At 43.9% G+C, this 12,296-nt stretch overlaps 1 protein-coding gene across 8 annotated transcripts in view; it reads left to right on the forward strand.

Moving 5' to 3' along the window:
- Positions 1-12,296, forward strand: part of ASCC3 (activating signal cointegrator 1 complex subunit 3) — a 1,498,074-nt gene that overhangs the window by 1,182,431 nt on the left and 303,347 nt on the right. For all 8 annotated transcript variants that reach the window (XM_029595357.1, XM_029595354.1, XM_029595356.1 and 5 more), the window contains 2 exons: positions 8,852-9,018; positions 9,132-9,277. In XM_029595357.1, the coding sequence (XP_029451217.1) occupies positions 8,852-9,018; positions 9,132-9,277 (313 nt within the window). The remainder of the gene's footprint in view (positions 1-8,851; positions 9,019-9,131; positions 9,278-12,296) is intronic.

The following is a 12,296-nucleotide window of genomic DNA, read 5'->3' on the forward strand; positions in this document are numbered from 1 at the left end:
TCCCAATGCGGAGAACTTATGTCAAAGTTTCTAGAACTTTAACTAAACACATTGAGCATGCCCTGAACTATGCATCCACACGGGGTCCCTCTCCAGTCTCTCTTTTTCCACGGAGCTGTAAGCATTGTGATGTAAGTGAGCTCACTTTGGCTAATTTTTGGCTTTGTGGAAAAATTCTTTGTTCTCGCATTTTTTGCAGTGATTTTTGTTGTCCCATCTCCATGTCCATCTTATTGCCTTCCCGTAGTATCTCCTAGTCGGGGTTTTTGGCGACTCAGATAAGTTTCCTTTCGTGATTGATTTCCCCCATGGCGGCAGTGCATTGGTGCCCGCCGGCCATCGACGCCCCGCTACCGTTGTCTTCCGTTGATGCTTTTTTGTTTCATCCATCTTGGCCACATCCAGTTTTTGATGATGCCCTCAGTGCCCAAGAACCATATCTTTTATGGATCTGCTTGAGATGAGTCCTCTGCCTAGGGACATCGCATGATGTCCGGGGTTCCTGCTTATGCGCCCAGATCACCCCGAAGGGACGTTGTCTTTGAATCGACAAGATGGAGCAAATCTTCGGGTCTAAGAAGTCTGAGGCATCGTCAGCATCAATATCAAAAGACCAAGGAGCTGCACAGATGGACACCGAGCCATCGATATTGGTGGGAACGTCAGTTCCATCGATGTTATCGGCAGACAGGGGAGATGGAGACAAATTATTGTCAATCTTCTGCGGCCGAGAACATCGGGTTACTTAACATCAGCCTCTGCACCGGGGAAGGACTGGGCCAAGCATTAATGGAAGCCGAAGAAGCATTGGCACTGGTCTCTTTCATTGCACGATGCTGGTCTGGGATGCACCAGCTTTCCACATAAAGCCGCCCCGAAGCAACCCTGCAATAAGGAGAGCCAAGCCTCCATTGATGCTGGGGTTCCGCGATGGTCTCCACCAGTCCTGATGCCTGTCACCGATCCACCTCAAGGGTCCAAGGAAGATCTGGCTGCCCCTCCTTCCTCCCAGTAGGTCTTGGCATCGGCGATGTTCAAGGAGGATCTGGAGCAATGAGTCCAACTAGTGGGCCGGGCACTACAGAGTTTGTTCTGTGGCACTGATGGCATCAGACCCTGAGCCACTCGTCTTTTTACTGCTTCTGCAGAAGCTCAACGTGCTCACCGTTGCATTACCGACCCAGTTGGCCTCAATTCCTGGGAGAGCTTCGGTGCCCAGTGGGGCACTGAGGTCTCCCCCTACCAATATGGTGGTCATCGCTGGCTCCTCCAAGGAGGAAGCTCCACAGAGGCCGGCGGCGATGCCAAGGCCTGTCGACTCCCATCCCGTTCTACCAGTACCTACATCTCTAGATGTAGGCCAAGCAACTAGGCCTACAGTGAGGATGAGGAACCCTATGACCCCTGGAGAATGATGTTTGAGTCCTCCTCTGAGGGCTCCAAGAGTCCTCCCTTCAGATCCTTCTCCAGAGGAGCAAAGCAAGTCTCAACCTGAGGACTTGATTTTCGCAGGGTTGTGAGGGTGATGGCAGAAGCCTTCCCGTTTCAGTTGTTGATGGAAGAGGATGCCAGGCAATTAATGCTTCAGATCCTAAGGATATTGTGGCAGTCCCAGTACACAAGATCCTTAAGGAGTTGCTGCTGAGGATATGGAAACACCCCCCTCCCCCTTACACTGCCTCCCATCAATAAGAAGGCAGACACGATTTACCTTGTCCAGAAGGCTGTCAGATTCGATAAGCATCAGCTGTCGAATCCACCCTTAAGAGGGCCAAGCGCTCTCAGCCTCATTCCTTGGTGCACCTGGAGAAGGACCATAGAGCAGTGGACACTCTTGGGAGGAAAGGTTTTCAAGGCACCATGCTTATTGCCCACATCGCCGCCTACCAACTCTACATGAGCCAGCATTTGTGGGACATCTGGAAGCAGGTGCATAAGGGCCTGGAGTACAGGAACAACAACATCCATGCAACCTACGATATTTTCGAGACTACATCGAGAGTCTCTGCAGTAGGAATCGGCACCTACAAAATGCCATGACTGCAGGCCTTGGATCTCTGACCAGAGGTACAGGAACGGCTCACTGACGTGCCAGATACAGGAGAGAATCTTTTTGGAGATAGGGTAAGGGATGCCGTGGCCCAACTTCTGGACTACCACGAAACCCTCCAACACCTCTCTGCTAGTCTGGACTCATTCTCTCATCCAAGAGGACGGCAAGACCAGGCCCAGGGAAGTCTTTCTTTTGCCAAAGGAAGTATTATCCTCCGCATCCTCATTCCTGTCAACTCCATCAGGGCTCCCGCAGCAGACCCAGGGAGCAGAGAGTCCCCAAGCCCTAACTGGATCCTCAATCAACTCCAGGGACAGAGTTTTGATTGGGTCGTAGGGAACATAAGCCAGGTGCCTGTGCCTGGGATGATGGACCCTCCAGTCAGGGGAAGGCTGCGGTTCTTTGAGAACCGGTGTCAGTATAACCTTGAACTAGTGGGTTCTGTCCATCGTCCGTTAGGGGTACCAATTGAAACTATTGGGTGTCCCACCAAATTTCCCTCCCTGCCTATTTTGGGGGCCAGTACACATCAGGAGGTACTACTAGCAGAGCTCTCCTCCCTCTTATTGGCCAGAGCGGTCGAGCCTGTACCACCAGGGCAAAGAGGGCGGGGATTCTACTCCAGGTACTTCCTAATTCCAAAGAGAACAGGAGGATTCCATCCCATCTTAGACCCAAGGGCTTTGAACAGGTTTCTAAAAAAAGAAAAATTCAAGATGGTTTCCCTGGGCACCTTGATCCCCTTTTGCAAACAGGAGATTGACTATGCTCCCTCAACCTAAAGGACACACACACACACACATATTGAGATCTTTCCCGGTCACAGGAAGTATCTCCAATTTGTCTTGGGGAAAACAGCACTTTAAGTACTGGGTGTTGCCATTTGGGCTTGCACCAGCCCCATAGGTCTTCGCAAAATGCCTGGCTGTGGTTGTGGCACATGTTTTCCCGTGTTTGGACAATTGGCTGGTCAAGAGCATGTCTCGGGCAGGGGCCACCGGTTCCACGTGTTTGACCATTTGGGTGCTGGAGTCAGGGTTTGTTCTCAACTACCCAAAATCCCATCTCAGCCCGTCACTTCAGTTGGACTTCATAGGAGCCCTGTTTAGATATAGCTCAGGCCAAGGCCTTCCTGTCTCGCCAAAGGTCCATCACCTTGACAACCATCACGGCAGAGATCCAACAGAGCCAGCAGGTGTCAGCCTGGCACATGTTGAAGTTGTTGGGCCATACCGTCCATGTCACTCCTGTAGGGAGATATCTCATGTTTTACCACTGAATCACCAAATATGAATCATAATAGCCAAGAAATGTACAGGCCAGTGTACTGACAGGTCCCAAAAGCACTGTCACAGCTCAGTGGAAAAAGAAGAACTTTTGCCCTGATACACTGAAGGATACCTTATCAAAATATGCCTATTTGTAAGTTCCTGTTTAAATAAAAAGCAGAGAGAAGGTCAATACAACCTAAGCTCATAAGCCAGGAGTCAGGGATCACCCAAGGCAAGATCCAGAGATCAGAAAGACCCCCCACCCTTGGAAGAAAGGGGGGCAGTCGGAGATGGAGAAAAACAATTTGGCACACAGCTTGGCATACAGACTTGGCAGTTCTCCCCCCAAAGAAATGGGGAGGAGAAAAAAGATCTGCAAAGTGGCAAGAACCCACCTGAAGAAATGGAAAGGGGGGAAAAGACCTGCAATGCAGTAAAGACCCTTCAACTACAACATGATTATGCAGGAGCTTATGCATATTTATCAGCTGGGAAGTATAAAGCGATGGGGGGGGGGAGAAGAAGAAGCGAGCGAGACCCAGAAAGTAATGAAGGGCCCCTGGAGGCTGGGGAGTGCGGACCCTAAGAGTGAACTCTAAGAGTGACATGGAAAGGGAAAGAAAGGGGAGCCTGAAGCCAACCAGCAGTCAATGCTATCGAGAAGAGAAAAGATTAAGGGTGGCCAAGAGACCGGGGTAGGAGACCAGAGAGAGGAGACCCCCTGCTCAGGTGTGAAGAGTGACATGGAATCTGAGATAGTGAGGGGCAAGAGCAAACCCAGATAGCCAGCAAGTATCAGAGCCAGAAGCAAATCTCCTTCCAGGACCGCCTGCCTACTCTGCCAGTACCAAACCCAGGAAGCAAGCTTCTCTGCCCACATTCTCCAGACCTCCAGCCTTCATCTGCTTCAGAGGTGAACAAAGAGGTATCACCTGAAGCTGGGACCAGGGGTAAGTAAATTAGACATAAGTGTTAATATATTTAGCAGGCTAAGCTTTATAGCATGTGTGAAACCATCCATGATACAGAACTTTCTTTAGGGAAAACTAATGCTTAGTGGCCAGGATGTTAGAGACAGAAATTGTTATTTTCTAAATGCTAAACTCTGCCAAATCTGATAAATAAAAGTATGTTTCTGAGGAGAATATACATGTACACATGTGCAGAGCCCAGAGGATCCTGAGTTTGCAATGGCACAGGCCACTCAGAGCCTCCAGGATTACATCTGAGTCACCCCATCTCTCCAGGACTCATTGTCCTGGTGGCAGGTACTTTCAAATCTGGAATGGGGAGCTTGTTTCGAAGTCCCCCCTAACCAATTTGTCCTAACCACAGATGCATCCACCCTGGGGTGGGGAGCTCATGTAGATGAGCTCAGCACCCAGGGTCTCTGGTCCGCTTCTGAATACTCTTATCAAATCAACTTCCTGGAGCTTCGAGTGATCAGGTACATGCTATGGGCTTTCAGAAATCAGCTGTCCAACAAAGTTGTCCTGATACATACCAACAACTAAGTAGCTATGTGGTATGTCAACAAGCAGGGAGTCACGGGTAAATACCTCCTGTATCAGGAAGTGGTCCAGATCTGGTCATGGGCCCTGTCCCACGGGATGGTGCTCAGGGTCATGTACCTGGCCGGGACTAAGAACATGGTAGCATACAGGCTAAGTTGAGCCTGCACCCCAGGGGGTAGTAAATCAGATATTTTGCCCCTGGGGGAGCCCAAATGTAGATCTGTTTGCATTCCCAACAGGAAGGTACCTCAGTTCTGCTCCCTGTAGAGGTCAGACGGCAAACCAGCCTCTGATGCCCTCGCCCGTCTTTGGGGCAAAGGTCTAATGTATGAGTATCCTCTGATTCCCTTAGTGGCGAACACTCTCTTGAAGCTTCACAAGTACAGGGGGACTATGATTCTCATAACCCCTCATTGGCCGGGACAGGTCTGGTTTCCACTCCTATGAGAGTTGTCCATCCAGAAACTGATCAGTTCTTCCCCACATCTCATCACTCAAGATTGAGGCAGTTTGCAGCATCCCAAACCTCAGGCCCTGTCGCTCACAGCCTGGATGTTGAGAGGTTAATTCTGCAACTGCTTGATCTCTCAGAAGATGTGTCTCAGATTCTGGTAGCTTCTAGAAAGCCTTCCACTAGAAAGTCCTATGGACTGAAGTGGAGAAGGTTTTCCATGTGGTGTGAGCAGAAGACTCTAGATCTGTTCTCCTGCCCCACACAAAAACTGCTTGATTACCTTCTACACCTATCAGAAGCTGGCTTAAAAACCAACCCCGTTACAGTTCATCTCAGTGCAATTGGCGATTACCTCCAAGGTGTAGATGCTACGCCCATCTATGTACAGCCTACAGCCTATAGTTGTATGCTTTATGAGGGGCCTGCTTCAATTATAGCCTCCTCTAAGGCCTCCCTCTGTGTCTTGGGACCTCAATGTGATGTTAATTCAGCTGACGAAAGCTCTTTTTAGGCTGCTGCACACTTGTGACCTGGAAGGTCTTATTTTTGGTGGTGGTCTGTTTAGCGCACAGGATCAGCGAGCTCCAGGCCTTAATGACTTATCCACCTTATACTATCATGATAGGGTGGTCTTGCGTACGTACCCTAAGTTTCTGCCTAAGGTGATGATAGATTTCCATCTTAACCAGTCAGTTGTCCTGCCAATATTCTTTCCCAGGCCCCATTTGCACCAAGACGAACAAGCACTGCACAGTTTGGACTGCAGGCAAACCTGAGCCTTGTATTTGGAGCGGACAGAAGGCCATAGACAGTCCAGCCAACTTAAGAATAGGTTGGGCATTGCCATTGCCAAGCAGACACTATCCAGTTGGCTAGCAGATTGCATCTTCTTCTGTTAATGCCCAGGTGGGACTGCATCTTGGGGATCATGTCAAGGCTCATTCTGTCAAAACAATGGCAGCATCGGTGGCCAACTTGTGAGCAGTTCCCATGGAGGAGATCTACAAGGCTGCAACATGGAGTTCTCTCCACACATTCAAATCTAATTACTGTCTGGATATGGATGCCTGACGCGATAGTTGGTTCAGCCAATCTGTCCTTCTGAACCTGTTTGATGTGTAGAACCCAACTCTCCCACTTAGGGCCTGTTGCTTGGGTTCAGGTTGTCTCTCCCTCTGTTACCAACAGCACCGTTATTGTGCCCGTTGACGCCTAGTTAGGTGTCTGTTGGTCCCCTTTTGTGTTGGGGAGCAGCCTGTATATAGGGATTCATGCATGTGTGAGGACTAACATCCTGCTTGTCCTCAGAGAAAGCACAATTGCTTACCTGTAACAGGTGTTCTCTGAGGACAGCAGGATGTTAGTCCTCACAAAACTGTCCACCACTCCATGGAGTTGGGTTTATCCTATTTTTTATTTTAATTATTATTCCTTGTTACAAGACTGGAGAGGGACCCCGTGTGAACATGTGGTATAGGGCATACTCAATGTGCCTAGTAAAGGTTCTAGAAGCTTTGTCATGTGTTTTCCACCTCGGCGCTCCATCTGATGATGTCACCCATGTAAGAGGTCTAATATCCTGCTGCCCTCGAACATCTTTTACAGGTAAGCAACTCTGTTTTCTGTTATGAAAGAGTCATTCCAATATTTTAGATTTTGTTGTAGTGATCCAAAGCCTGTCTTTTGTTCTTAGTGTATTATCTTAAAATCTTGACGTAGTACCACTAGGAATGTGTTCTGAACCCTTGGTACAGCAGATCCTCATTCTGAAACCGTGGCAACAGACCTCACATTTTAATAGCCTTCAAACCCCGAGGGTGCTTGAAATTTTGATTCATGCACCATGAGAGGAGTATGGCTGTATGAATTCCCAGGAAATAATGTTATCTTTTTAAAGTGACAGCTCAGATTCACCAAATGCCTGTGTATTTATTACGTAAAGACATAAGAGAAGGCCAGTTGGTGCAACAGCTCTGTTCTCCTGAGATTTATCTTAGCCCCAGAGGAGACAAACTCGTTGAGACAATTAGTCTCGGTAATAGCTTCACTCTGGAAAATCTGCAAAATGTTAATTTCTAAATAAATCACCATACTAAAAGGAAACATGCATTCAAGGGCAGGCTTGTAGGTGAATGCATTTTTATCTGTTAAATGTACTTCTCTGCTTTCATTGCTAGAGTCAAAACAGTGTATTTGCTCACTGTGTTTCACTTGTGTACTTAATGCTCTTTATTCTCTAAAATACAGAGGCTGACTTTTCCTAAGTTTGGGAGTTAGGCTCCTAAATTGGTCCTTTTAAAAATTTACTAAGGCTAACAGGTGAAATTTCAAAGGAAGTTACGCATGTAAATGTAACATACTATTGAAGTAATTTTCAAAAGCCATTTACCCATATTAAGTATATTTAACGCAGGTAAAACCTATTGACAGTTCAATGGCATGTATTGTAGCAATTTTGAAAAGCCTACTTACAGGAGTGAAGTGCATTTATATGTGTAAAACCCAGTTTTAAGCGTGTAAATACTTTTGAAAATCAGGCCCTATGTGTCTAAATTTAGGCTCCTAATGTCACTAGGCCCCTAAATTTTGGAACCTAAAAGGTGGGCAGCTATAAGGATGAATTTAGGGTGGAGAAAAAAGGTTAAGGCTCTCAGCACTGATTTTCAGCAGTGGACACCTCGCTTAGGCTTCTAAATCTAGGCAACTGAATAGATATTCTAAATTTAAAACTTTCAGTATTAGACCCCTAAATTTAGGTGAATTTTCAGGTGCATATTTAGGCCCCTAAGTCTGACTGAAAATAGGTGCCCAGCTTAGGGATGTAAATTAGCTGCCAAAACATAGTTCAGGTTTTTTTAATATTGTACTCACAGTTCTAACATTTTTCTCTTACATTTTAATTTTTTTAAGTAATTACTGTAGAATAATTTTAATATTTTATTACAAATCATTTGTAATTTTCTGTTGGTAGAGTACTTAATTTTTACAATATGACATTTATCCCTACAAAGATGAGAGACATCTTGTAGGAATATCCCTGCTGAGAAGATGTTAAATGGATATATAAAACTGTGGTTGTATGAAAAGCATAACGAACATACATGGTTAGGAAATGCACTTCTACTTGAGGGAAGGACATGGATATGTTTTGACAGAAGAAATCATCACTGTTTACACGAATATAAAAACTTCATTTCTACCCTTGTATTAACCTCATGTCAGTATAATGAACAGAATATATTTCCTTCTGAAACCTTTTCCTGCTCTGCGCCATCATTTAAAAACATATAATAATGGCATTCCTCTTGTACATCTCTGTGTGGATTCATCTATGGAAAAGAGTGAAAGATCGCAGGTCATTCAAGGGCTTTGGCCTTATGTTCTGCTGCTTCTTGTGGGAAAGCATGTAGTCGACTCTGATGTTTCCTGAGTGATGCTGCTGTAAATTGCATTCACTGTTATTCTCTGAGGATATCTTGCATGTGAAAGGTGACAACTCTTTGATAGTACCTTGGCACTTCTATAATGAAAAACAGTGATCCTTTTCTCCCAACTGCAGAGTTGTAGAACTAACGGGTGATGTGACTCCCGACATGAGAGCTATTGCCCAAGCTGATCTCATTGTTACAACCCCAGAGAAGTGGGATGGTGTCAGCAGAAGTTGGCAGAACAGGAGCTACGTTCAGAAAGTTTCCATTCTTATCATAGATGAGATCCATCTGCTAGGTGAGCATCTATGCCGTGACCACAGATGTTGAACTGGGAGTCACTGCTTCCTTTCTTGGTATTTTGACATTTGACCTTATTGTATGATTAATGTGCATTCCATTTTTTCCTAGGGGATGAGAGAGGCCCTGTACTAGAGGTCATCGTGTCTCGAACCAACTTCATTTCTTCACACACTGAAAGGAGTGTAAGAGTTGTTGGTCTATCCACAGCCCTAGCAAATGCTAGAGATCTAGCTGATTGGTTGGGAATTGGTCAGGTATGTGAAAGATGTTTGAAGAAAGAGTTATAATAATATTCTTGTATTGAGGAAAAGCACTAGTGCCTTAGATTTTTTTACTGTGAAGCATCTCTTCCATATATCTGAAAAAAAAAATAACTGTGAATATGTAGTATGACATTTAGGGTAAAATAAGTATTTGAAACTTCAATTTTACCTCAAACTTTGTCATCAAATGCATTTGCAACCATCTTCTGATTCCAGCTCAGTCCAATCAGAGCACAAATCTTCCTCCTGGCATCAGAGAGCAGATGAAAGATAGAAAGAAAACACAGGGGGAATAGCCATGTCAGAATCAAGTTCACTATGCACAATACATTAATGTTAGCATCATATTTCCCCTATTGATCAATTGCTGTCATTTTATGCTGACAAAGGGTTGTTTTTTTTTTAGTAGAGCTGTATTAACTTGCTTTTAAACTGAGAAATTGCCAAACCTGCTATGATTCATTGGTGTGAAACATGGAATACCAACATATGAGACATGCAGGGCCCATCTAGTCTTCCTAATTTCAAAGGCCACAGTTGATGTCTAGTTTTGACTTCACTTCTTGGCAATTATTTATTTATTTCAATATTTAACTTGTCCTTTCAAAAATGCCTAGGGCGGGTAACAGACAACATATACATTCTAAAAAAAAAAAAAACCCATACATTAAAAGAACAGCAATAAAAAAATAAATACCTTATACAGCATCCACTATGGCAAAATAACCCAAATGTAAATAATCCCAAAGGGAAAAATTATTTCCCCAGCCCACTTAACAGTACATTAAAAAAAATGTTAAGGCCCATCTGACAAATAAATGATCATCTATAAGACACAGTGCTTGCTGAAGTTTATTCCACCACATGTGATTAGCACATGAGAATGCCCAATTCTGGGTCGCTGCAGATTTAATTGCCTTTATTCAGAGAGTAACTAACAGATTTTCTCCCTGAGAGAACAACACATGAGTAGGTAGAATGCTCAATACATGGAGAACCTTGAAAGCTAAAGTTAAAGACTTGAATTTGACCCAGTCTATGAAAGGTAACCAAGGGAGGGCATATAAAAATGATGAAATATGATCTCTAGGACCTGCATGGACAACAATCTGGCTGCAGTGTTCCAGATTCTCTACAGGTGCCGTGTGCTCTTTAATGAATTAGAAATATAACCTTGGCACTTGTGGTGATTCAGGAGCTTGACACTCAGACTGCTCATTTTTTATGCATGTTTACATTCTATGAAAAGAATGAAAACTTTTTGACACTGAAAATTGCTTTGAACCTTTGCCACAATAAATTGCTGCTGAAGAAGGAAGAAAACAAAACGAGCCATGTCGAACTTGGCATATAAGATTGTCTAATGGACTTCTCTAAGATAAGTGTCATTGGATGTTATTTTTCTCAAATTTTTAAATGCAACAAAAAATTTGCAAAAAAATAGTGACTTTCTTTGGAGACCTGTGATAAAAAAGATGGTCTATACTACATTCAGTAATTTTGGTGCAAAATATCTGTACTACTGACTACTTTTAAATGACATACTCTAAGCCCTTTAAATGTATGATGGTTTCACAAAGATAATTGAGTTTAACAACTGCCATCTGTGTGCTTTTTCTATATTGTATGATCTTTAATGGCAACCCTATCTACAGTGCATTGCACTAGTCAACATGCGTAATAACTGCAGTCTTAGCAAAATCAGACTGTTTAAAAAGTAGGTGAAATAAGGATTCCATGTGCTTGTCCCACACCCTTTTAAATGCCGTTAATGTTTTTGCCTCCTCTACCTTCAGTGGCAGGTCATTCCATGCATCCAGTGAAGAAATATTTTCTAATGCTGCCCCGGATTCCACCCCCATTGAGCCTCACATCATCACCTCTTGATCTAGAATTTCAATTTGCACTAAAAAACGTTAACTTCATATGCGTTCTTTTTTCTTTTGAAGTTTTTAAATGTGTCTATCGTATCACTCCCTCTCTTCTTTCCTCCAGAATATACACATTTAAGTCCTTGAATCTCATCTCATAGGGCTTTTGTTGTACTCTTGGCACCATTTTAGTAGCCCTTCTCTGGATTGCATAGAAACGTGATGATAGAAAAAACTATATGGCCTATCTAGTCAAGAGATCAGGTCGAAAAGCTTGATTGTAAATGGCGTAGGTCTAAAGCAAATGAAGATCTGGGAAGGTACCACTTCACTTTAGCCTCCTACACAGCAGAGATTGAAAGGGCAAAGTAAGCTTATTTTACATGTAAAATCCACTCTGCCCTAAGCTGCTCATGTGATCTGTTTGGGATAGTGCGAGCACTTAAACATCAACCAAGTGACATGCACAATCTGGCAAATACTGCCCATTCATGTAAAGATTTTGAAACATTTTTCAACAACAAGATTACTTTAATTTGTAGCCAGCTTGGGCCTGTGGTCCTATCTAATTAATTCCCACCTCCCTAAGAGAGAGGGCTGGTATGGTATTCCTTCTCTTATCTGTCCTCAGCAGAAATCTTGCAAATCATTAACAAATTGAACAGCACTTTTGGCCTGTTAAATCCCTACTCTGTTGCTGTATTGAAGGCCATTAGGATTTAGGACCATTCAATAATGAAATTATTATTTTTTCTCTAAGTACAGGGCAGTTACCTGACTCTTTGAAGTAAGTCTTAATTTGTCCTTTATTAAAAAAAAAAAACAACAACCTAATATGGATCCTACAGTTAGCCAATTATAGTCCAAAATGTTCTCTCTCATTTCTGTCAAAAGTTATTGAATCAACAGTATTGTACCAGCTATCTGACTTTATTGAAGAGAACTCTGTGCTACACCAACAACAATTTGGCTTTAGGGAGCACTTTAGCACAGTGAAATTGTTACTGTCAAGCCTCGATACCATCCAGACAGTCTTTGATTCAGGTACCAAATGTATGTGGTAATCTTAGATATTTCAATGGCTATTGACACCATTAATCATCAGATGTTACTTAATAGACTCTCCAAAGTCAGGATCA

The sequence above is a fragment of the Rhinatrema bivittatum genome, chromosome 3 (genome assembly GCF_901001135.1).
Source record: "Rhinatrema bivittatum chromosome 3, aRhiBiv1.1, whole genome shotgun sequence".
Lineage (NCBI taxonomy): Eukaryota > Metazoa > Chordata > Amphibia > Gymnophiona > Rhinatrematidae > Rhinatrema > Rhinatrema bivittatum.